The 26,269-nt window shown below is 48.0% G+C and overlaps 1 protein-coding gene across 4 annotated transcripts in view; it reads left to right on the top strand.

The window, feature by feature from the left end:
- Positions 1 to 26,269, top strand: part of LOC110497368 (zinc finger protein 827) — a 98,242-nt gene that overhangs the window by 51,503 nt on the left and 20,470 nt on the right. For all 4 annotated transcript variants that reach the window (XM_036954282.2, XM_036954283.2, XM_036954285.2 and 1 more), the window contains exons 5-8: positions 9,014 to 9,310; positions 22,140 to 22,385; positions 24,338 to 24,392; positions 24,814 to 24,914. In XM_036954282.2, the coding sequence (XP_036810177.2) occupies positions 9,014 to 9,310; positions 22,140 to 22,385; positions 24,338 to 24,392; positions 24,814 to 24,914 (699 nt within the window). The remainder of the gene's footprint in view (positions 1 to 9,013; positions 9,311 to 22,139; positions 22,386 to 24,337; positions 24,393 to 24,813; positions 24,915 to 26,269) is intronic.

Here is a 26,269-nt window from a genome sequence, read left to right as displayed (position 1 = left end):
GGAGTAGTAGCAGTTGTTGTAGTAGCAGTAGTCGTAGTAGCAGCAGCAGTAGTAGCAGCAGTAGTCCTAGTCGTAGCAGCAGTTGTCATAGTCGTAGCAGCAGTTGTCATAGTCGTCGCAGCAGTAGTCATAGTCGTAGCAGCAGTAGTCATAGTCGTAGCAGCAGTAGTCATAGTCGTAGCAGCAGTAGACCTAGTCGTAGCAGCAGTAGTCATAGTGGCAGCAGTAGTCGTAGTGGCAGTAGTAGTAGCAGCAGTTGTAGTAGTAGCAGCAGTTGTAGTAGTAGCAGCAGTCGTAGTAGTAGCAGCAGTCGTCGTAGTAGTAGTAGTAGTAGTAGTAGTAATAGTTGCAGCAGTTGTTGTAGTAGTTGCAGCAGTTGTAGTAGTAGTAGTAGTAGCAGTTGTAGTAGTAGTAGTAGTTGCAGCAGTTGTAGTAGTAGCAGCAGTAGTTGTAGTAGTACTAGTAGTTGCAGTTGTTGTAGTAGTAGTTGCAGCAGTTGTAGTAGTCGTAGTAGTTGTAGTAGCAGCAGTAGTAGTAGCAGCAGGAGTAGTAGCAGTTGTTGTAGTAGCAGCAGCAGTAGTCGTAGTAGCAGCAGCAGTAGTAGCAGCAGTAGTCATAGTCGTAGCAGCAGTAGTCATAGTCGTAGCAGCAGTAGTCATAGTCGTAGCAGCAGTAGACATAGTCGTAGCAGCAGTACTCATAGTGGCAGCAGTAGTCGTAGTGGCAGTAGTAGTAGTAGCAGCAGTCGTAGTAGTAGCAGCAGTCGTAGTAGTAGCAGCAGTCGTAGTAGTAGCAGCAGTCGTCGTAGTAGCAGCAGTCGTAGTAGCGGCAGCAGTTGTTGTAGTGGCAGCAGTTGTCGTAGTCATTGTGGCAGCAGTAGTAGTCATTGTAGTAGCAGCAGTTGTCGTAGCGGCACCAGTAGTCGTAGCGGCACCAGTAGTCGTAGCGGCACCAGTAGTCGTAGTGGCAGTAGTAGTAGCAGCAGTTGTAGTAGTAGCAGCAGTCGTAGTAGTAGCAGCAGTCGTCGTAGCGGCACCAGTAGTCGTAGCGGCACCAGTAGTCGTAGCGGCACCAGTAGTCGTAGCGGCAGCAGTAGTCGTATTAGCAGCAGCAGTAGTCGTAGCGGCACCAGTAGTCGTAGCGGCACCAGTAGTCGTAGCGGCACCAGTAGTCGTAGCGGCAGCAGTAGTCGTATTAGCAGCAGCAGTAGTCGTAGCGGCACCAGTAGTCGTAGCGGCACCAGTAGTCGTAGCAGCAGTAGTCGTAGCGGCACCAGTAGTCGTAGCAGCAGCAGTAGTCGTATTAGCAGCAGCAGTAGTCGTAGCGGCAGCAGCAGTAGTCATAGCGGCACCAGTAGTCGTAGCGGCACCAGTAGTCGTAGCGGCAGCAGTAGTCGTATTAGCAGCAGCAGTAGTCGTAGCGGCAGCAGCTGTAGTCGTAGCGGCAGCAGTAGTCGTATTAGCAGCAGCAGTAGTCGTAGCGGCAGCAGCTGTAGTCGTAGCGGCAGCTGTAGTCGTAGCGGCAGCAGTAGTCGTATTTGCAGCAGCAGTAGTCGTAGCGGCAGCAGCAGTAGTCGTAGCGGCAGCAGTAGTCGTAGCGGCAGCAGCAGTAGTCGCAGCAGCAGTCGTAGCGGCAGCAGCAGCAGTCGTAGCGGCAGCAGTAGTCGTATTAGCAGCAGCAGTAGTCGTATTAGCGGCAGCAGTAGTCGTAGCGGCAGCAGTTGTAGTAGTAGTAGCAGCAGTTGTAGTAGTAGCAGCAGTTGTAGTAGTAGCAGTAGTTGTAGTAGTAGTAGCAGCAGTTGTAGTAGTAGTAGCAGCAGTTGTAGTAGTAGCAGCAGTTGTAGTAGTAGCAGCAGTTGTAGTAGTGGCAGCAGTAGTCGTAGCGGCAGCAGTAGTCGTAGCGGCAGCAGCTGTAGTCGTAGCGGCAGCAGTTGTAGTAGTAGTTGCAGCAGTTGTAGTAGTAGTAGTAGTAGTAATAGTTGCAGCAGTTGTTGTAGTAGTTGCAGCAGTTGTTGTAGTAGTAGTAGTAGCAGTTGTAGTAGTAGTAGTAGTAGTAGTAGTTGCAGCAGTTGTAGTAGTAGTAGCAGCAGCAGTAGTTGTAGTAGTACTAGTAGTTGCAGTTGTTGTAGTAGTAGTCGTAGTAGTTGTAGTAGCAGCAGTAGTAGTAGCAGCAGGAGTAGTAGCAGTTGTTGTAGTAGCAGTAGTCGTAGTAGCAGCAGCAGTAGTAGCAGCAGTAGTCCTAGTCGTAGCAGCAGTTGTCATAGTCGTAGCAGCAGTTGTCATAGTCGTCGCAGCAGTAGTCATAGTCGTAGCAGCAGTAGTCATAGTCGTAGCAGCAGTAGTCATAGTCGTAGCAGCAGTAGACCTAGTCGTAGCAGCAGTAGTCATAGTGGCAGCAGTAGTCGTAGTGGCAGTAGTAGTAGCAGCAGTTGTAGTAGTAGCAGCAGTTGTAGTAGTAGCAGCAGTCGTAGTAGTAGCAGCAGTCGTCGTAGTAGTAGTAGTAGTAGTAGTAGTAATAGTTGCAGCAGTTGTTGTAGTAGTTGCAGCAGTTGTAGTAGTAGTAGTAGTAGCAGTTGTAGTAGTAGTAGTAGTTGCAGCAGTTGTAGTAGTAGCAGCAGTAGTTGTAGTAGTACTAGTAGTTGCAGTTGTTGTAGTAGTAGTTGCAGCAGTTGTAGTAGTCGTAGTAGTTGTAGTAGCAGCAGTAGTAGTAGCAGCAGGAGTAGTAGCAGTTGTTGTAGTAGCAGCAGCAGTAGTCGTAGTAGCAGCAGCAGTAGTAGCAGCAGTAGTCATAGTCGTAGCAGCAGTAGTCATAGTCGTAGCAGCAGTAGTCATAGTCGTAGCAGCAGTAGACATAGTCGTAGCAGCAGTACTCATAGTGGCAGCAGTAGTCGTAGTGGCAGTAGTAGTAGCAGCAGTCGTAGTAGTAGCAGCAGTCGTAGTAGTAGCAGCAGTCGTAGTAGTAGCAGCAGTCGTCGTAGTAGCAGCAGTCGTAGTAGCGGCAGCAGTTGTTGTAGTGGCAGCAGTTGTCGTAGTCATTGTGGCAGCAGTAGTAGTCATTGTAGTAGCAGCAGTTGTCGTAGCGGCACCAGTAGTCGTAGCGGCACCAGTAGTCGTAGCGGCACCAGTAGTCGTAGTGGCAGTAGTAGTAGCAGCAGTTGTAGTAGTAGCAGCAGTCGTAGTAGTAGCAGCAGTCGTCGTAGCGGCACCAGTAGTCGTAGCGGCACCAGTAGTCGTAGCGGCACCAGTAGTCGTAGCGGCAGCAGTAGTCGTATTAGCAGCAGCAGTAGTCGTAGCGGCACCAGTAGTCGTAGCAGCACCAGTAGTCGTAGCAGCAGTAGTCGTAGCGGCACCAGTAGTCGTAGCAGCAGCAGTAGTCGTATTAGCAGCAGCAGTAGTCGTAGCGGCAGCAGTAGTCGTAGCGGCACCAGTAGTCGTAGCGGCAGCAGTAGTCGTATTAGCAGCAGCAGTAGTCGTAGCGGCAGCAGCTGTAGTCGTAGCGGCAGCAGTAGTCGTATTGGCAGCAGCAGTAGTCGTAGCGGCAGCAGCTGTAGTCGTAGCGGCAGCTGTAGTCGTAGCGGCAGCAGTAGTCGTAGCGGCAGCAGCAGTAGTCGTAGCGGCAGCAGCAGTAGTCGTAGCGGCAGCAGTAGTCGTAGCGGCAGCAGCAGTAGTCGCAGCAGCAGTCGTAGCGGCAGCAGCAGCAGTCGTAGCGGCAGCAGTAGTCGTATTAGCAGCAGCAGTAGTCGTATTAGCGGCAGCAGTAGTCGTAGCGGCAGCAGTAGTCGTAGCGGCAGCAGTTGTAGTAGTAGCAGCAGTTGTAGTAGTAGCAGTAGTTGTAGTAGTAGTAGCAGCAGTTGTAGTAGTAGTAGCAGCAGTTGTAGTAGTAGCAGCAGTTGTAGTAGTAGCAGCAGTTGTAGTAGTAGCAGCAGTTGTAGTAGTAGCAGCAGTCGTAGTAGTGGCAGCAGTAGTCGTAGCGGCAGCAGTAGTCGTAGCGGCAGCAGCTGTAGTCGTAGCGGCAGCAGTTGTAGTAGTAGTTGCAGCAGTTGTAGTAGTAGTAGTAGTAGTAATAGTTGCAGCAGTTGTTGTAGTAGTTGCAGCAGTTGTTGTAGTAGTAGTAGTAGTAGCAGTTGTAGTAGTAGTAGTAGTAGTAGTTGCAGCAGTTGTAGTAGTAGTAGTAGCAGCAGCAGTAGTTGTAGTAGTACTAGTAGTTGCAGTTGTTGTAGTAGTAGTCGTAGTAGTTGTAGTAGCAGCAGTAGTAGTAGCAGCAGGAGTAGTAGCAGTTGTTGTAGTAGCAGTAGTCGTAGTAGCAGCAGCAGTAGTAGCAGCAGTAGTCCTAGTCGTAGCAGCAGTTGTCATAGTCGTCGCAGCAGTAGTCATAGTCGTAGCAGCAGTAGTCATAGTCGTAGCAGCAGTAGTCATAGTCGTAGCAGCAGTAGACCTAGTCGTAGCAGCAGTAGTCATAGTGGCAGCAGTAGTCGTAGTGGCAGTAGTAGTAGCAGCAGTTGTAGTAGTAGCAGCAGTTGTAGTAGTAGCAGCAGTCGTAGTAGTAGCAGCAGTCGTCGTAGTAGTAGTAGTAGTAGTAGTAGTAATAGTTGCAGCAGTTGTTGTAGTAGTTGCAGCAGTTGTAGTAGTAGTAGTAGTAGCAGTTGTAGTAGTAGTAGTAGTTGCAGCAGTTGTAGTAGTAGCAGCAGTAGTTGTAGTAGTACTAGTAGTTGCAGTTGTTGTAGTAGTAGTTGCAGCAGTTGTAGTAGTCATAGTAGTTGTAGTAGCAGCAGTAGTAGTAGCAGCAGGAGTAGTAGCAGTTGTTGTAGTAGCAGCAGCAGTAGTCGTAGTAGCAGCAGCAGTAGTAGCAGCAGTAGTCATAGTCGTAGCAGCAGTAGTCATAGTCGTAGCAGCAGTAGTCATAGTCGTAGCAGCAGTAGTCATAGTCGTAGCAGCAGTAGACATAGTCGTAGCAGCAGTACTCATAGTGGCAGCAGTAGTCGTAGTGGCAGTAGTAGTAGCAGCAGTTGTAGTAGTAGCAGCAGTCGTAGTAGTAGCAGCAGTCGTAGTAGTAGCAGCAGTCGTCGTAGTAGCAGCAGTCGTAGTAGCGGCAGCAGTTGTTGTAGTGGCAGCAGTTGTCGTAGTCATTGTGGCAGCAGTAGTAGTCATTGTAGTAGCAGCAGTTGTCGTAGCGGCACCAGTAGTCGTAGCGGCACCAGTAGTCGTAGCGGCACCAGTAGTCGTAGTGGCAGTAGTAGTAGCAGCAGTTGTAGTAGTAGCAGCAGTCGTAGTAGTAGCAGCAGTCGTAGTAGTGGCAGCAGTCGTCGTAGCGGCACCAGTAGTCGTAGCGGCACCAGTAGTCGTAGCGGCACCAGTAGTCGTAGCGGCAGCAGTAGTCGTATTAGCAGCAGCAGTAGTCGTAGCGGCACCAGTAGTCGTAGCAGCACCAGTAGTCGTAGCAGCAGTAGTCGTAGCGGCACCAGTAGTCGTAGCAGCAGCAGTAGTCGTATTAGCAGCAGCAGTAGTCGTAGCGGCAGCAGCAGTAGTCGTAGCGGCAGCAGTAGTCGTAGCGGCAGCAGTAGTCGTATTAGCAGCAGCAGTAGTCGTAGCGGCAGCAGCTGTAGTCGTAGCGGCAGCAGTAGTCGTATTAGCAGCAGCAGTAGTCGTAGCGGCAGCAGCTGTAGTCGTAGCGGCAGCTGTAGTCGTAGCGGCAGCAGTAGTCGTATTAGCAGCAGCAGTAGTCGTAGCGGCAGCAGCAGTAGTCGTAGCGGCAGCAGTAGTCGTAGCGGCAGCAGCAGTAGTCGCAGCAGCAGCAGCAGTCGTAGCGGCAGCAGCAGCAGTCGTAGCGGCAGCAGCAGTAGTCGTAGCGGCAGCAGTAGTCGTATTAGCAGCAGCAGTAGTCGTATTAGCGGCAGCAGTAGTCGTAGCGGCAGCAGTTGTAGTAGTAGTAGCAGCAGTTGTAGTAGTAGCAGCAGTTGTAGTAGTAGCAGTAGTTGTAGTAGTAGTAGTAGCAGCAGTTGTAGTAGTAGTAGCAGCAGTTGTAGTAGTAGCAGCAGTTGTAGTAGTAGCAGCAGTTGTAGTAGTAGCAGCAGTTGTAGTAGTAGCAGCAGTCGTAGTAGTGGCAGCAGTAGTCGTAGCGGCAGCAGTAGTCGTAGCGGCAGCTGTAGTCGTAGCGGCGGCAGCAGTAGTCGTTGTAGAGGCGGCAGTAGTGGTCGTTGTAGAGGCGGCAGTAGTGGTCGTTGTAGAGGCGGCAGTAGTGGTCGTTGTAGAGGCGGCAGTAGTGGTCGTTGTAGAGGCGGCAGTAGTGGTCGTTGTAGAGGCGGCAGTAGTGGTTGTTGTAGAGGCGGCAGTAGTGGTTGTTGTAGAGGCGGCAGTAGTGGTTGTTGTAGAGGCGGCAGTAGTGGTTGTTGTAGAGGCGGCAGTAGTGGTTGTTGTAGAGGCGGCAGTAGTGGTTGTTGTAGAGGCGGCAGTAGTGGTTGTTGTAGAGGCGGCAGTAGTGGTTGTTGTAGAGGCGGCAGTAGTGGTTGTTGTAGAGGCGGCAGTAGTGGTTGTTGTAGAGGCGGCAGTAGTGGTTGTTGTAGAGGCGGCAGTAGTGGTTGTTGTAGAGGCGGCAGTAGTGGTTGTTGTAGAGGCGGCAGTAGTGGTTGTTGTTGAGGCGGCAGTAGTGGTTGTTGTTGAGGCGGCAGTAGTGGTTGTTGTTGAGGCGGCAGTAGTGGTTGTTGTAGAGGCGGCAGTAGTGGTTGTTGTAGAGGCGGCAGTAGTGGTTGTTGTAGAGGCGGCAGTAGTGGTTGTTGTAGAGGCGGCAGTAGTGGTTGTTGTAGAGGCGGCAGTAGTGGTTGTTGTAGAGGCGGCAGTAGTGGTTGTTGTAGAGGCGGCAGTAGTGGTTGTTGTAGAGGCGGCAGTAGTGGTTGTTGTAGAGGCGGCAGTAGTGGTTGTTGTAGAGGCGGCAGTAGTGGTTGTTGTAGAGGCGGCAGTAGGGGTTGTTGTAGAGGCGGCAGTAGTGGTCGTTGTAGAGGCGGCAGTGTCAGCGTCATTGGTTAGATTCCTGCAGGGGAAAAGCATCTGGTAAGTGGAATAGATATGGTACACTTGTGTTTTTTGTGTTACTTGAGTTCCGACTGGAGAAATAAAAAAACGTCACATTAGGGTACTAAATAATTGAGTGATTTCCGTAACTCAGATTGGGAGAGTTTAAATACGATGCTATTTATAGGGCCCAAAAAGGTCATTGTAGTGGAGTGACTTCGTGTTTGTAAGCACCGTGTCCACTGCGTCTTGAGGGTTGTTTTTGTTCCGGTGGAGTACCGTTGGAGGGGTGTGTGTGTGCGCGCGCGCGCGCGCAAGTCGTCAGTAATAGAGTTTGTGTGTGTGTAGGCCTTGCCAGGGCCACAGTGAAGCGTGCTGTCCCTGTCTGATCCAACACGGCCTGAACACACTCCTAATTAGAGGACGTCCTTCCAGGTGCTGACCAGGTTATACTTAGCCTGCCCACTGACATCCGACTCACACACACTCCACCATCGAGCCTGCCCGCTGACATCTGACTGTGTGACATTTCCAGCTGGTGGTGCTGCCGCAACCCCTAACCCCTTGACGTGAAAGTCACTGTCCCCCATTCGCAGGCCTCCCACTAGGCCTCACGCCCCCCCTACCAGCCTCCACCAGCACAGCCCAGTGGCACAGCATGGGCAGTTTAGGTCCACCCACTGGGAGGTTCTGCCAGTATGGCTTCTGTCCTCCCTTACCTGAGCTCTCTGTCCCCCTCTGTCCCTCCGGCGTGCATCATCATTAATCAGATGGCCGGAGCTGCCGCAGATTTATGACACGGGCAGGAGGGGTGGCCCCGCGGCAGGCCTGTGTCGTCCAGAGATGTTAGGTGTGACGGGAGAGGGAGAGTGAGGAGCAGGTGAGGGGGGGTGAGCAGGGGAGCGGATCTATAGTGGGGCTGGAGGAAACGGGACAGCCGTCGACCCAAGAGTGATAACAGACCCAAGTGTGTGTGAGAGAGAGAGCAGTGAGAGACAGAGAGTAAGAGAACCATCACCACAAAGCGTTGAGGCACCGTGGTCTCTGGGTTTTCTTGGCGGCGATCAGAAGTTGCTCCATGTCTAATTATTAATTATTAATCTAAGGCGGGATTAGATGTGACCCAGTTTCCCTACAAACACACATATATATTTCACACACACACCTAAGTGTATCTACACTCTGCAGATAATATTTAGTTTCATTATTATCTGTGTATTAACAAGCCTAACTCAACTCAATGCCTTTTTGGTGTGTGTGTGTGTGTGTGTGTGTGTGTGTGTGTGTGTGTGTGAAATAAAGATGGAGAGAAAGAGAAGAGGAGTGGATTTGGTTAGAGATGCCCTGCAGACCTGGATAGAGTGAGAGAGTCAGTCATTAGGTCCTACCATCTGTGCTAGCCCACTGTGCTCCAGGATCCTAGGATTCACTGATGGTCCAGACCAGGGACTTTTAGTTCTCTCTCTAAATAACAGACCGCTTACAAAACCTACTCATCCTCAATCTCCCTCTCTCTCACATGTTAATGGTCAGTGTGTGTGTGACTTTGTGTGGTTTGAGGTACACACTAAGAAGACAGTAGAATGCAGACACACGGCCACGTGTTGTGCCATGTGACCAGCGTTATGTTATTGTTGGGTTTATGTGATCAACTGTCACATGGAGAAAACCCCTGTTGAACCCTGCTCTTCTGCCAAAGTCCACACTGTATCGTTCCACAAATAGTTGAGGATCTCTCACACACAACCCTCCTCAACCCTCTGTCTACCCTCTCTCTGTCCTTGTCGTCCCTCTCATTCCTCTTGACCCTCACCTCTCTCACCAATCTGGCTCTACTCTCTCTCCCTTTTCCCTCCCATCTCTTCCTTTCTCTCCTCTTTCATTTGTCCTCTTCCCCCTCTCCTCACCTTTTCCTCCTCTCAAACCTTCTCGCTATCCTCTAACCCCCCCCCTTTCTCTAACCCTCCCCCTGTCTCTCTAACCCTCCCCCCTCCTCTCTCTCTGTATAGCGGCCAACCAGAAGGAAGCCCTGAAGGCTCCACAGTCCTTCCATTTGAAGCAGGAACCCCGGGCAGAGGAAGAAGAGGTGCGGAGGAGCCCCCGGAGCCAGCCCAGCTACTCCTCCTTCTACCAGGAGCAGGGCGCGGCACTGGGGGCCACAGGGCCAGCAGAGGTTACAGCAGACAGTGGGGGCCACAGGGGGACACTAAAGGGACGGGAGGGAAGCCCCATGGGAAACAAGAACAGTCTCCTCAGCCAGGACATCAACTTCAAGGTGGCGTCGGAGCTGCTGATGAAGCTATCAGGTAAGGTAATGGGCTGTGGGTTGGGGGGGGGGGTATTTGGTGTGTGTGTGTTCCGGGTTAGAAGTGATGTTTATTGACAGCACAATACACATTCACAGCCAATTTTATCATAAAAAATAATTAGAACATAGTTGATGTTTCTCTATATAGGATAGTGCAAGTAGAGATTGAATTCAAATGAGCTCCACAAACCTTAACTTGACCTATGTACTGACAAGGCGTGCAAGTATTTTAAAACTCTACTCAGTGATCTCACACATCTGAGTATATAATTCACCCATGTTGATCTGGAGATTGCAGTGAAAGGGTAGTGACTGGGTCAACATGGTTACAGTTAGTGCCTTAAATCAGCCAATAGGAATGAATCAGTAGAGAGGTCAAAGGTGACCCAGGTCCCTGCCATGTAATGATATGGGTAAACCCATTGTACTGTGAAATGTTTATATCTCTTACATTGAGACTCAAAGCTCTCTATTTTGGCACCAAAGCATTTGTGTCCTCCCATGGTAATATCCAGGTCAGTCCTCTCTCAACACCTCTGTTCTCTTTCTCTCCCTCATGCGTATTCCTCTCCACTTCCTTCTATTTTTCTTTTTTTTTTCTCCCCTCTCCCGGTTTCTGTTCTCTCTCTTTCCCTCCTCCTCCTCCCAAGTTTTTGGGTGGAAGATGGGCAAAAGGGTCAATTATTTTTCATGTTCAGTCAATATCTTTTTCCCGTCCTGCGGTCCCCCGTCCGAAACAAACCAATCGATGGCTGCTGGGTCCATCTCCAACGGTGCGCTACAGTGAACCTCAAACCTGACCCCCCTCTCACCCTCGCCCCTCTCTATGAAAACAGAGATGACGGAGGGAAGAAAGAACACCCTGTCCTAAACCGTCTTCTAGTTTTAGCATGTTCTCTGTTATTTCTGCTGCAGTACGGGTTATGTCATACGAGAGGCCCCTCTCACCCTCGACTATATGAGACAGAGATAGTGAAAGGATGGAAGGACTGAAAAGAACACCCTGTCCTGAACCATGTGCTAGATTTAGCATGTTTCATGTTATTCGCTGCCACGTAATTACAGTGTGTTATCACGAAAGTGTAGCCTATCTGCTTATTTCATTTTCAGCTGAAAGTGTGGTCAAGTGTGTGTCTGTGTAGCTTGTAGGTTGTGTGTGCTGTAGGTGTTGGTGGTGGGTGGGTGTTACCGTGTGTGTGTGTGTGTGTGTGTTTTTGCTGCGGGGTGTGTAGTGTACCACAGCAGTTGATAACAGTACCGTGATCTCTCCGCTCCATGGCCCCTCATCTCATCCTGTACCCTCACACACCAGCTGCCATTGTTCTGTTCTCTCTGGGTCGCCCTGTGTCTACAGTGAGTCATAGTCACTGCCTGGGAGCGCTGCTACACTATACACTACATTACACTATACACCACACACACTATACATTACGTGTGTTTGTGTGTGTGTGTGCGCGACAGAGATGGTGAGTGTGAGAGAGAGAGTTGAACAGAGAGGAGGTGGGAAGTCTCTGAGTGATTCCTCCACTACTGCTGCTTGTCCTTTGTTCTTTTTTCCTCACCATCATTCCCCACCTCTGGGCCGACATGCTCACCACACCACCACATAATCCTTTAGCATCCGCTAGCATTCAGAGCGCAAGCCGTTAGCCTGTCAGTGTAGTTTAACATTGGCCAGTTAGCCTGTTAGCCTTTGTAATTTAGCAGCATGCGCCGAGACAAATGAAGGATTCTAGCTTTAAATACTTCAAATATCTTTCATTGTGCTCACCCCCCTGGAGCTTAGTAGAGCGAGTAGTGCCGTCGTCCATTGCCATGACAACAGCAGCGGGGTCATCTGAGGGAGTAGGAGAGAAGGTTGTCTGGTGTGATGGCTGTGACAGTGAGTCTGGCCCCTCAGTCAGACGGCCTTGAGGTTAGAGAGAGGAACGGGTGAGGAGGAGGGAGAGGCCAGGGGGAGGCCAGGGGGAAGGTGAATGAGTCATCTGCGTCACACGGCCACAAGGTTTCAAGGACGTCTACTCCGTCACCTCTGACCCCTTGCCGACTCCGGCGCAGGGAGGCACGCTGTTGGCTGAAAGAAAGTCACATGGGTGCGGTTGAGCACAGATTGAAAAAAAAACTGGAGATCTCACAATAGACTGGTTAAATTAATTGTAACCAGAGAGGCTCCCCCTTAAACCCACTAATATGGAATAAGCTAGATGTAATTAAATGACCGGACTAGCTCCTTTTCAGTTGACCAAGGCAACCATCAGGAGAGCAAGGAGGACTGGCATCAAAACTGGCCATTGTGTACTCTGTGTTGCATCACTGCTTTAACTAGGTCACTTCTGTTTCTCTCTCTTTCGTTCTTTTTCGCTATTTCTCTCTCTCCTTATCAAATGACGGTGGTGGCGGTAGCGCCCTGTCTCCACCCCCCGCATCTGTTTTAAAACATGCTGTTAGCACGGTTAGCGTCTAGGGGCTAATTACAGTAGGGCTAAACAGTCCCCTGCGCTGCTGGCTAACGCCTGCTAGTGCCTGTTAGCAGATGGGTACTGGTATAGAGGGTACAGAAGGACATCAGGGGACTGGGAGGGTATGGGGGGGGGGGGTACAGTGCCTTGAGTGATACCCTTTGTCCCTGGCAGGCAGGCTGGCAAAGTGTGGGTGATGATGTCCCTGCCACCCACTGTCCCTGGTTCCATCTACCCCCTACCCCCCACCATGGGTGTGAAGTCACACCTGTCTCCTAGCAGTGAGCCTATTTCCGACCCAATATACCACCCTCCGTTTCGTCTTTCGTCACCCTCAGCGCCCTTGCTAATTAAGACAAGTGTGCCTGACATGGCGTCCCAGTTGGGGTCGTGTGGTTAAAGTGATGTGGGCTGTAGTAGAACCTGATGACGGCTTGAGAAAGAGATTGGACTAGAGGATACACTCTCACACACATACAGACCAGAATAGGAAAAAGCAGGGGCGTAACGTTCACTGGGAAAGGCATTCCAGGTTAAGTTGATGAGAGAATGCCAAGAGTGTGCAAAGCTGTCATCAAGGCAAAGGGTGGCTACTTTGAAGAATTTCAAATATAAAATATATTTAGATTTGTTTAACACTTTTTTTGGTTACTACATGATTCCATAGCTTTTGTGTGTGTGTGTGATATATCTTACACACACACAATTGAAGTCGGATGTTCACATACACCTTAGCCAAATACATTTAAACTCAGTTTTTCACAATTCCTGACATTTAATCCTAGTAAAAATTCCCTGTTTTAGGTCAGTTAGGATCACCACTTTATTTTAAGAATGTGAAATGTCAGAATAATAGTAGAGAGAATGATTAATTTCAGCTTTTATTTCTTTTATCACATTCCCAGTGGGTTAGAAGTTTAAATACACTCAATTAGTATTTGGTTGCATTTCCTTTAAATTGTTGAACTTGGGTCAAAACGTGTCGGGTAGCCTTCCACAAGCTTCCCACAATAAGTTGGGTGAATTTTGGCCCATTCCTCCTGACAGAACTGGTGTAACTGAGTCAGGTTTGTAGACCTCCTTGCTCGCACACACTTTTTCAGTTCTGCCCACAAATTTTCTATAGGATTGACTTCAGGGCCTTGTGATGGCCATTCCAATACCTTGACTTTGTTGTCCTTAAGCCATTTTGCCACGACTTTGGAAGTATGCTTGGGGTCGTTGTCCATTTGGAAGACCCATTTGCGACCAACCTTTTTCTTCCTGACTGATGTCTTGAGATGTTGCTTCCATATATCCACATAATTTTCGTTTCTCATGATGCCATCTATTTTGTGAAGTGCACCAGTCCCTCCTGCAGCAAAGCACCCCCACAACATGATGCTGCCACCCCAGTGCTTCATGGTTGGGATGGTGTTCTTCCTCCCCCTTTTTCCTCCAAACATAACGATGGTCATTATGACCAAACAGTTCTATTTTTGTTTCATCAGACCAGAGGACATTTGTCCAAAAAGTACAATTTTTATCCCCATGTGCAGTTGCAAACCGTAGTCTGGCATTTTTGTGGCGGTTTTGGAGCAGTGGCTTCTTCCTTGCTGAGCGGCCTTTCCAGTTATGTCGATATAGGACTCGTTTTTACTGTGGATATAGATACTTTTGTACCCGTTTCCTCCAGCATCTTCACAAGATCCTTTGCTGTTGTTCTGGGATTGATTTGCACTTTTCGCACCAAAGTACATTAATCTCTAGGAGACAGAACACGTCTCCTTGCTGAGCGGTTTGACGGCTGCGTGGTCCCATTTGTGTTTATACTTGCGTGCTATTGTTTGAACAGATGAACGTGGTACCTTCAGGCGTTTGGAAATTGATCCCAAGGATGAACCAGACTTGTGGAGGTCTTTTTTTTTTAAGTCTTTGCTGGTTTCTTTTGATTTTCGCATGATGTCAAAAGAGGCACTGAGTTTGAAGGTAGGCCTTGAAATACATCCACAGGTACACCTCCAATTGACTCAAATGATGTCAATTAGCCTATCAGAAGCTTCTAAAGCCATGACATAATTTGGGGGAATTTTCCAAGCTGTTTAACTTCTTATGGATCCCTTCCCAAGCCAATCCCTTTAGCGGGATCGAGTTGACAGCACCCAGTGAAATTGCAGCGCGCCAAATTCAAAAACAGAAATACTCATAATAAGAATTCATAAAGAATACAAGTGTTATACATCGGTTTAAAGATTCACTTCTTGTTGATCGAGCCGCAGTTTCAGATTTCAAAAAGGTTTTACGGGGAAAGCAGACCGTGCAATTATCTGAGTTCAGCGCCCAGCATACCAACACATGAAAATCATATTTCAACCAGGCAGGTGCTACACAAAAGTCAGAAATAACGATATAATTCATGCCTTACCTTTGAAGATCTTCTTCTGTTGGCAAAATGTCTCATAAACGTCATAAATTGTATTTTTGTTCGAGAAATTGCTTCTTTATATCCCCAAAATGTCAATTTATTTGGCACGTTTGATTCAGAATAACACCGGTTCCAACTCGTCCAACATGCCTACAAAGTATCTAATAAGTTACTTGTAAACTTGGTCCAAACATTTCAAACAACGTTCCTAATCCAAATTTATGTATCCTAAAACGTAAATAATTGATAAAATTTAAGACGGGAAATACTGTGCTCAATACTGGACGAAAACAAAGTGAAGCACGTTCCAGGTCGCACACTGGAATTGTGATACAGTGAATTATAAGTGAAAGAATCTGTCTAAACAATTGTTGGAAAAATTACTTGTGTCAAGCACAAAGTACAGTCGCGGCCAAAAGTTTTGAGAATGACACAAATATAAATTTTCACAAAGTCTGCTGCCTCAGTTTGTATGATGGTAATTTGCATATACTCCAGAATGTTATGATCTGATGAATTGCAATGAATTGCAAAGTTCGTCTTTGCCATGCAAATGAACTGAATCCCCAAAAAACACTTCCACTGCATTTCAGCCCTGCCATAAAAGGACCAGCTGACATCATGTCAGTGATTCTCTCGTTAACACGGGTGTGAGTGTTGACGAGGACAAAGGTGGAGATCACTCTGTCACGCTGATTGAGTTTGAATAACAGACTGGAAGCTTCAAAGGGAGGGTGGTGCTTGGAATCATTGTTCTTCCTCTGTCAACCATGGTTACATGCAAGGAAATACGTGCCGTCATCATTGCTTTGCACAAAAAGGGCTTCACAGGCCCTATTGCTGCCAGTAAGATTGCACCTAAATCAGCCATTTATCGGATCATCAAGAACTTCAAGGAGAGTGGTTCAATTGTTGTGAAGAAGGCTTCAGGGAGCCCAAGAAAGTTCAGGAAGCGACAGGACCGTCTCCTAAAGTTGATTCAGCTGCGGGATCGAGGCACCACCAGTACAGAGCTTGATCAGGAATGGCAGCAGGCAGGTGTGAGTGCATCTGCACGCACAGTGAAGCAAAGACTTTTGGAGGATGGCCTGTTGTCAAGAAGGGCAGCAAAGAAGCCACTTCTCTCCAGGAAATACATCAGGGACAGACTGATATTCTCCAAAAGGTACAGGGATTAGACTGCTGAGGACTGGGGTAAAGTCATTTTCTCTGATGAATCCCCTTTCCGATTGTTTGGGGCATCCGGAAAAAAGTTTGTCCGGAGAAGACAAGGTGAGCGCTACCATCAGTCCTGTGTCATGCCAACAGTAAAGCATCCGGAGACCATTCATGTGTGGGGTTGCTTCTCAGCCAAGGGAGTGGGCTCACTCACCATTTTGCCTAAGAACACAGCCATGAATAAAGAATGGTACCAACACATCCTCCGAGAGCAACTTCTCCCAACTGATCCAGGAACAGTTTGGTGACAAACAATGCCTTTTCCAGCATGATGGAGCACCTTGCCATAAGGCAAAAGTGATAACTAAGTGGCTCGGAGAACAAAACATTGATATTTTGGGTCCATGGCCAGGAAACTCCCCAGACCTTAATCCCATTGAGAACTTGTGGCCAATCCTCAAGAGACAGGTGGACAAAGAAAAACCCACAAATTCTAACAAACTCCAAGCAATGATTATGCAAGAATGGGCTGCCATCAGTCAGGATGTGGCCCAGAAGTTAATTGAAAGCATGCCAGGGCAGGTTGCAGAAGTCTTGAAAAAGAAGGGTCAACACTGCAAATATTGATTCTTTGCATCAACTTCATGTGATTGTCAATAAAAGCCTTTGACACTTTGAAATGCTTGTAATTATACTTCAGTATTCCATAGTAACATCTGACAAAAATATCTAAAGACACTGAGGCAGCAGATATTGTGAAAATTTAAAATTTGTATAATTCTCAAAACTTTTGGCCACGACTGTAGATGTCCTAACCGACATGCCAAAACTGTAGTTTCTTAACAAGAAATTTGTGGAGAGGTTGAAAAACGAGTTTTAATGACTCCAACCTACGTGTATGTAAACTTCCGACTTCGTGTGTGTGTGTGTGTACATACTGAACAAAAATATAAACCCAACATGTATAATGTTGGTTTCATGCGCTGATATAAAACATTCCAGAAATGCTCCATACGCAGAAAAAGCTTATTTCTCTCAAATGTTGTGCACAAATTGGTTTACATCCCTGTTAGTGAGTATTTCTCCTTTGCCAAGATAATCCATCCACCTGACAGGTGGCATATCAAGAAGCTGATTAAACATTATGATCATTACACAGGTGTGACCAGCCACCCGGACAGCTGGTGCAACTGAGAAGTGTTTCTGTCTGTAATAAAACCCTTTTGTGGGGACAAAAACAAATTCTGATAGGCTTTGCCTGGCTCCCCAGTCAGTGAGCCTAGCTCCCAAGTGGGTGGGCCTATGCCCTTCCAGGCCGACCCATGGCTGTGCCCCTGCCCAGTCATGTGAAATCCATCGATTAGGACCTAATGAATTTATTTCAGTGGACTGATTTCCTTCAATGAACTGTAACTCAGTAAAAATCGTTAAAATTGTTGCATGTTCCGTTTTATATTTTTGTTCAGTATAGTTTAAACCGTACACTGACAATCAATTGTCCACACGTACTGCATAACAATAATTGATTGGATTTATGAAGTGCAGGAATACATGTTAATGTAGCCCAAGTGGTGGGTGGGAGGACATGACCCTGCCGTTTCATTTCATCACCACTGCACTGATGTATCCTGATGCTAAGCCTGTTCCACTCTGCCTCAGTGCCCTGGCCGTGCCCTCTCTGTGCCCTCCTCCCTCCCTTTCTCCTTCATTTCCTCCCTCCCTGGTAGATCTAGTCTTACAGTGGCACTGATATCTTTAGGCACTCTTCCCCTTAGGGGACTATTGTGTCTTTGAACCACCCCCCCACCCTCCCTCTCTCTCTAACAAACACACCACTCTCCGTTAGTCTCAGTGCACGTGTTGCATCATCATTGTACTGAATTATTGAACGCTACAGTACCAGCCGATCTGAGAACAGATGTAGCAGCAGTATCACCTCTCCCGCTTCTGGCTGAATAAGAGGTAACTGGTCTAAGATCAGTCTCTGTCTGCTGCAGGCTAGGCTGCTGCTGCTGTTTCGCTCCCCAGCTGACATGTTGTCTTCCACCACTGCATCCCTTTGAAGCAGCTGAACTCTTCACCCCTTTCTGAGCAGGTCAACCAGAGAGGGAGAGCGAGGGGATGAGGAGGGAGGATGTCATCTTATGACTCCTCCTCTTATCCGTCTCCTTCTCTCGCTCACTCATCTTTCTTCTCTCTCACCCTCAGGGTGTTCCTCTCCCTGGCACTCTCCTTTTTTACATTTTTTAAATACTTTCCTCTCTTCCTCCCTGACGGCACCCATGTGTCTCTCCCAGCTCATCTCTGTATTCCCCCTCTATCGATGCATCAAAGGTATACCTCGCAGTATGATACGGTAGCTTTACATGTCTCTCCCAGCTCATCTCTGTATTCCCCCTCTATCGATGCATCAAAGGTATACCTCGCGGTATGATACGGTAGCTTTACATGTGTTGAATCGGTAATGGTGTGGCTGTCTGGCTGTTAGCTGTAGGGCTTTACTGCTAGTCCTCTCCTCACCTATGTACACGCACACAGTCCGGCTGGCTGTACGTTCTGATTGGAGCAGACAACGAAGGTCAAAGGTGAACAGCGAAACAGCAGCGCAGTCATTTTCACTCTGTCTCAAAAATGAATAATGCATTGTCAAGTAAAAGCAGACATGTATTTGTCTGATAAAATGTGATATGTACAGTGTGTTAATATAACTTTGATATAGAGAGAAGATTACAGTATACTGGATAGCGTATGGCTGTCTCTAAAGATACAGAATATATTATCATGTAGCCTAAACACAATCCACACAATGTCAACATAATATACATTGGACTATGTATAGCCTACCTGTCATACATTGATCGGATAAGGTATGTGACAAAATCAAGTAAACGTGATATCGACATTAGACCAGGGTTTTCCAAACCTGTTCCTGGAGAGCTACCGTCCTGTAGGTTTTCACTCCAACCCTAATCTACCGCTCCTGATTCTAATAAATATCTGGTTGATAAACTCAATCAGGTTAGTTACAACTGGGGTTGGAGGGAAAACCTACAGGTCGATAGCCCTCCAGGAACAGGGTTGGAGGGAAAACCTACAGGAGGGTAGCTCTCCCGGAACAGGGTTGGAGGGAAAACCTACAGGAGGGTATCTCTCCAGGAACAGGGTTGGAGTTAACCTACAGGAGGGTATCTCTCCCGGAACAGGGTTGGAGTTAACCTACAGGAGGTATCTCTCCAGGAACAGGGTTGGAGAGCCCTACATTAGACCATACATAGCCTGCCTGTGTACATTGAGATCATGACAGTGTATGGTACCATACAACCACCGTATATGATCAGTCAGAGCTGTGCAAGTGAGAGATTCTACACGACAGTACAGAGGTAGTGGGAGTTATCAGGTCACAACCCCTCTACTTGCTGTTAGAGGTGAACTGGTGTTGTGTTCCACTGCTCCTACACTAGAGGGGATGATACACACACACACACACACACACACACTTAGGAACAGGATTCATCTTTTTATGGCACCAGAACATAATGGCATAGCCCTGGACATACAGTGGCGTGTGTAGTGTGTGTGTTTTATTGTGCTAGATAGGTAAGTGAAGGCCATGCAATTTCACACAAAAAAATACCACTTAGACCCCCCTACTTTGATGTGTTTTCACTGTGAGAGTGTGTCTATCTACTTTCTGAGCGAGCGTGTGTGTGTGGGCAAAATGTTTGTGTGTGTAACCGTCTGACCGCTCAATGAATCTCAGCTGTGACGCAAGTGTGCTTATCCCAGCTCTCTCTCTCGGTGTGTGTGTGGCGCTCAGCAGTCCGCTCAGCCCCTGATGGCAGGGGTGGTGAACCACAGACGGGAGCGTGCGTGAGACTGCCTGTCCCTTGGTTGACCCCGGCCTCGCAGTGCTCTCTACCCCCCCCCCACGACCGCTCTGCTCTTGCCAGGCTTTGGGCACCTGATTAAGGGATTAGTCGGCCGATGGTTGTCAGTTGTGTCTCCAGACGGGGGGGGGGGGTGACATGGGGTCGGCGACATGGGGTCGGCTAGGCTACCACCGTCCCCGAAACCTGGGTCCGGAAAGAGAACGCACTCAGATGGACACACACACATACATCATGTAAACACACAGGCACACTGGGCTGACCGCACACACACACACACACACACACACACACACACACTGGTGCTCTAGCATGCAACTGGTTAAGCATTTCACTGTTGGTCCACACCTGTTGTTTACGAAGCATGTGGCAAATAAAATGTGATTTGATGCACACACACACTAGGGCACTCACATACTTTCAACTCCGAATGTAAACGCACCACTCAGGCTTGTAGTACCTCACCACACACACACACTGTAGGTCGGGTTCAGACAACGGTGACTAGCCTCGCCCCTCCCAGGCTCAGCCATCCAGGAGAGGAGAGGTCACAGAGAGGGCAGGGTCATCACTGGGTTACTACTGCCTCGCTGCCTCCTCACCCTTCCCTGCCTCTCTCCGTCTATCGCTCTCTTTCTCCTACACTGCTGACCTCAGCATACCCTCTCACCCCTTCCTCCTTCCCCCCTCTCTCACTCTTTCTCTCTCCCCCTTCCATCTATCTCTCTCCTGTACTCCTGACCTCCCCCTCCCACCTCTTCCCCCCTCGCTACTGGCCCAATTTCATATATCCATAATCACCATGAGCATCCGTGTCAGCATGGCTGGAGCTCCCTGCTGCTCCTCACCACACACACACACTTACACACACACACACACAACCTGGACGAGACAGTCAAAATTTGTTACCTCAGAGATCCTGATGCCGTGTACTGCCGGCCACCGGGACTATTTTTAGCGTCTGCTATTTGGCTAACCTCTTGAACACTGTCTGATAACCCAGAGGGATGGGGAGGTTACGGGAAGGGTTTTCCTCCATTAGGGATTCTCTAACCAACGTTGTTGTTTATTTCAACCCTGATTTTTCAAATCTACTAAGAGATGCCCTGATTTACAAGAATCTAGATATGAAAAGACAACGACCGCTGTTGAATCAGAAGTGTTATTTTGTTTGACGGCAGCTGAAGCAAAGGGTTTTCAAGGAGGCGTTTGAGTTCACAACCTCGTAACCCCCCCCCCCCCCCCCCCCCCCCCGTCAAAATGCCCATAGGGCTGGAATGAGGTTACTGTTGTACTGTTTCATATTTAATGGTGGTAGCATATTTTCTGTTTTGTGTGCTCCACTGAGCCACACACACACACCATACGCTATCCCGTTTTTCAACCACTCCACAAATTTCTTGTTAACAAACTATAGTTTGTCAGGAAGAAAAAGGTTGGTCGCAAATGGGTCTTCCAAATGGACAATGATCCCAAGCATACTTCCAAAGTTGTGGCAAAATGGCTTAAGGACAACAAAGTCAAGGTATTGGAGTGGCCATCACAAAGCCCTGACCTCAATCCTATAGAAAATTTGTGGGCAGACCTGAAAAAGTGTGTGCGAGCAAGGAGGCCGACGAACCTGACTCAGTTACACCAGTTCTGTCACGAGGAATGGGCCAACACTTATTATGGGATGCTTGTGGAAGGCTACCTAAAACATTTGACCCAAGTTCAACAATTTAAAGGCAATGCTACCAAATACTAATTGAGTGTATGTAAACTTCTGACCCACTGGGAATGTGATGAAAGAAATCAAATCTGAAATAAATCATTCTCTCTACTATTATTCTGACATTTCATATTCTTAAAATAAAGTGGTGATCCTAACTGACCTAAGACAGGGCATTTTTACTAGAATTAAATGTCAGGAATCGTGAAAAACTGAGTTTAAATGTATTTGGCTAAGGTGTATGTAAACTTACGACTTCAACTGTATATATAACACACACACACACACACCAGTGAGCCTGTGCTGGCTGCCTAGCTCCCTGAGCCAGTGTGTGATCTGGTGATGCATCCTAGCCCTACATAATCACATAACTAGACAATATCCACTCAGGAACGGAGCGCTTTAGGGGTTGGATGGATGTTATGGTCCAGGCTTTATTAAACATTTTGGGAATTCCAACCATTTTCATTTGGATTTAGGCTCATATTATTTCGGGGAGGTTGAGTGAGGACAGTCCGGAGTTTAGAGTGCTCCTGATGGATGGAGATTAAAGTACGAATGGAATGAGAGATCTTGTCTGATTAAATGTACAGAATGTCCTCAGGGTATGTTAAAGGCATTTGCAAGGTTTTTTTAAGGTTATTTCTCTTTGAACATCCATGAGGTAATATGAAGTCTATGTAGGGTTTGTATGATAAATGAACTTAGCTATCTATATTTTGTGAATGAGACACATCCATGCATCATCTGTAAAATGCAGAGATTAGGACATTACCGGGAATCAAATCCACTTACTAGTCAGCTTTGAGGAAAGCCAGTGGAGTTGTATATGGTATAAATATATTATAACCTTTTGGATAAAACAGAACTGGCTTTTCTCAAACTATAAGGCTAATTACTTCCCTCACTACCCAGGTTAAAGCCATGATCCCTTATTCCCGTGTTTATCAAGAATGGTCCCCCACCCAAAGGACATCCAGCCAACTTAACTCAACGGTGGGAAGCATTGGAGTCAGCATCCCTGTGGAACGCTTTTGACACCATGTCCTGGTGAATTGAGGCTGTTTTAAGGGGAAAGGGGGGTGCAACTCAATTTTAGGAAGGTGTTCCTAATGTTTGGTGTACTCAGTGTAGATAGGAGTTGTCACAGGAACTCATAGATTCAACCCTGTCACTCACTGTCCCTCTCGTCCAATCCCCTACCCCAGAAAGCAACAAGGACGCCGCCCACTACCAGAAGGTGATGGTGAAGGCGGAGCCTATGGAGGTGGACCCGGCCAGCGGCCCAGCCCCGCCCTCTTCTCACCTGCTGGCCTTGAGCACTCTAGGGCCGTGTGAGAAGAGCGAGCCAATGGTCAGCCTCCCTGAGGCGTTGTCCCGCCCCCAGAAGCAAGACCTCTTCTCTCAGGACATATCGGTGAAAATGGCCTCCGAGCTCCTCTTCCAACTCTCAGGTGCGCAATGTTCTCTATGATACACAACACACATACGACACACACAATCTCTCAAACATACACACATGTACACACACACGTACCCTCACACACCTCCCTGACTACATTCACACACACACCTCTCTCTGGTACCTCAGTGCTCAGTGTCAACCTTGAAATGTGGTGTGATACTTAGCCATAAAACCTATATGTTTCTCTTCCATCCTCTGGAGGCTCTGCGGTTAGGGGACACTATATATTACCTGTAATGTGCTCTGTAGGTTTTATACACACTTCTTCCCTGCTTGGCTGTGACCATGACATTGAGGCGGCTGTTTGTATTGCCTGATGGCAGAGCACTGAAGTGGAGCCTGCATACACTTCAGGGGTTGTGTGGGGGGAGTTGTGTGTGGGGGGGGGGGGGGGGGGGGTACAGGAGACCCAGGCCATGCCCCCCAGCTCTATCCCCCCAGCTCTGATTGCTACGCCTAAATGCCTTATACAGTAGCACCTCGGAAATTGTGGCAAAAAAAATCTCTCCAGCGAGAGGGATGCAAGTACACACACACACACACACACACACACACATATGCATGCAGACACACACACACAGATACGCACGCAGACACACACAAGCCCCCATGGGGAGCAGTGTCTACAAAGTGCCTGTCTTCCCCCACGTCCCTCCCTCCTCTTCTCCTTCTCTATCCCTCCTTCTCTCTTTCTTCCTCGACTCCTTTTCAAACATGTCGGCTCAAGCACACTTGGCTGCACACACTAGCCCCCCTGCCCCTCTCTCAACTACCCCCCCCTACATTTCTCCCGTGTGGCATCACCATGGCAACGCGGAGAGACCTCTGTCCTTGGCGAACCGTTTGACGGAGAGGGGTGTTAGGGAGTGGGGGGCGAGGAGGGGTTAGGGAGTGGGGGGCGAGGAGGGGTTGGGGGGGCAGCTACTAGAGCAGTGCCACCCAGGGAGCAAGAGGCTGCTATAATGAGGTCATCACTAGTAGGCTGCTGAAGCCAAGGGACAACCATACACCTTCCCTGGGTTTTATTACTCTGACCATAGAATTAGGAATTTGAATACTAGAATGGACATGAAAGTTCTTATGACAGCATAAAAGGTCAGCCATTTTGGTCAGGGAGTTGGTCAACCAGTGTGGCGTGATGAGATATTGTGTAAAACAATAATTTTGAAGATTGTCTGCACAGTATGTTTGTTAGCCAGTTTAAGTGGAATGATTCCAATAATTATTTTAACATGTCTAATTTTTCAAACCAATATGCCAATAATGCAGTCAATCCACAGCCACTGGCTGAAATCAGTTGATAGGATTTAGACAAGTTGTAAATGCAGCAAGCTCTGATATTGTATCATATTATAAACACTCACAGCTTTCCAAAAAAACAACCTGAGAGACATTTATGGTCCGTTTACATATATTTCATAGGCTATTTATACAGTCTAAAACCTGTACAAACTTTATAATTATATGACATTATTTTAGGTTAAAAAAAAATAATCACATGCCTTATTTTATTTTTCTGCATAAGTGATATCAGGAAATGTGTCACCTATGCCTCTACTACCATTCATTCCAATTAGACTGGTTTGGATTTCTCCCTGGCCACAATGGCTGCCATTTTTACACCATTCTGGAACTTTGGGGGTTTATGACATAGCCCCTCTAGTAATTGAATATGATCTCTTTGACTTTGACCACTTAAAACAGTATATACCAAGGCAACAGGACAACCATGCAACTTCCCTGGGTTTTTATACAGCAGGTTACTTTGACCACAATGTTACTATACGCTACAATCTGGGATTGTTTTTTCAGCAAAATGGTTAGGGAAATGTCACGTTGAATAATCAATATGTCCTGAAGAACCGCTTTGTGGTTCCATCATGATTTGTCATTGTGGTTAATAACCCTCTTTGATGTTGTGATGTTTTTTGTGTGTCGCAGAAAAAGTCAGCAAAGCCAACGACCACAAAGACAGCAACATGGTGGGCATAAGCAGGTAAGACAACAACAACAAAAATATGTTGTTTTGTCACATACACTGGATAGGTGCAGTGAAAGGTGTTGTTTTATAGTGTCAGCCATAGGAGTATGGCACCCCTTGGAGCAAAATCTGTCGAGGTTAAGTGCCTCGACAGATTTTCACCTTGTTGGCTCGGGTATTCAAACCAGCGACCATTCGACATGATGAACATAGTGGCTTCTTTTCCTCTTAGCTGCTATTTCTACAGTTAGTCTGTTTTGGTATATGGCTTATGGTTTAGCATTGAGATTGGGAGGCCTGGAGCTCTGCAACTTTATTTAAAAACAATTCCATATTGCTATCATATTTTAGCGTAAGCATTTGTTTTAGTTATGGAGCTGTTATAGCATGATACTGCTCTGACTGTGTCTGTGTGTGGTTGTGTGTTCACTCCTAGCCCCTTCCTGGACGAGCGTTTCAGACAATCCCCCTTCAGCCAGCGCTCCAAGTCCTCCTCCCCCGCAGAGGCCAGCTCCTCTGCTAGGACAGCCCTCCACGGTGAGAGACACACACACATATCATTACTGTCAGACAGATAGACAGACAGATGAAATTCAGTGGGCAGACTACTATAGTGAGCCACACACTCAGAAAGACACACACACACACACACACACACTCCAGACAGACACTCATAATGTAGACATGCAGTCAGAATGTTGGCCCTCACAGCTGATTACAGTAACCTCCCACCCCCCTCAGCCACATCTCCACCTCCCCAGGCCTTTCCTCGCTCTCTCACACATCTACCCAGCCATGAGGCCTCAACTCTGGCCAACCCTCTCTTCCTCCACCCCTCTTCCTCCATTCCTCCACCTCCAGAGCTTCCACCTCCTGTCTCACTCACACATCTACCCAGCCTTGGGGCTCCCTGCCCTGGACAGCCCTTCTCTCCCCTCCCCTGGCCCTGGAATGGGGATGCTCTGTGGCTGTCCCTATGGTGCCTGTGGCAGGCAGGCTGAGATACAGAGGGTAATTAGCCTGTGCCAGCCTCACCCGTCTCTCCCTCCATCACCATCTACCAGTTAATTAAAATCTGATTGGCTTCTACGTGTCAAGGGTGTCCTGATAGTTAATTCGCCCAACCGACGGTCTCCCTTCCCAGGGTGCAACGTGCAGAGCCGTGTCTTCGCTCTTTCTCTCTCTTTTATCGCTCACATTTTCTCTCTCCCTCTCCCTGTCTCTTCCCGATGCCCAGTTCTTTCTCTTGTCTCCTTCAACCATCTTTTCTCTGCTTTTGGATTGCACTTTCCTCTTTTCCTGCTCCCTCTATCCCCTCCCTCCCTCCATCTTTGTCCCTCTCTCTCCCTCTGTCTCTCTCCTAGGGGTGCAGTCAGTCACACAGCTGTGTTCTGTGCTAAGGGTAGTGACCCTCCCCAGTGCTCCCATTAACCCAGTTTCCCAGTATCACCCCAGCACCACTCATTATCCAGACAGTTACTCTGAGAATCCCCTGTATTACTGAAACACCACTTTATGACAATTCAAACAGTTGCATGGTTTGATTTCATAATGACTGGTGCATTGTACCACTTTGCCCATACATTTCCACATTCAAAATGTGACTATCTCTGTGTGGCGGTAATTGTGGCTGTTTACAGCATGTGTGTGTGTGTGTGTGTGTGTGTGTGTGTGTGTCGTGATGGTGGCGGCTGTCCTTCCTCTCCCCCTGCCCCAGGTCAAGCTCCAGCCAGCCTTTCGGAGGCCGTCCGTCCCTCCCTCCCCTCTCCTTCGTTCTCCAGCTCTAATAACACTAATTAAACCATTAACCACTTCAAGGCCCACGCCGGTCCTCTAATTGCCCGATTATCAGAGCTTTGGCTGGGGTTGCTTGGCCACTGTGGCCCCAGGAT

The sequence above is a fragment of the Oncorhynchus mykiss genome, chromosome 19 (assembly GCF_057628025.1).
Source record: "Oncorhynchus mykiss isolate SJ-2025 chromosome 19, ASM5762802v1, whole genome shotgun sequence".
NCBI classification, from domain to species: Eukaryota; Metazoa; Chordata; class Actinopteri; order Salmoniformes; family Salmonidae; genus Oncorhynchus; species Oncorhynchus mykiss.
Note: the sequence above shows the minus strand (reverse complement) of the source record. Positions and strands in the feature narration are given on the sequence as shown.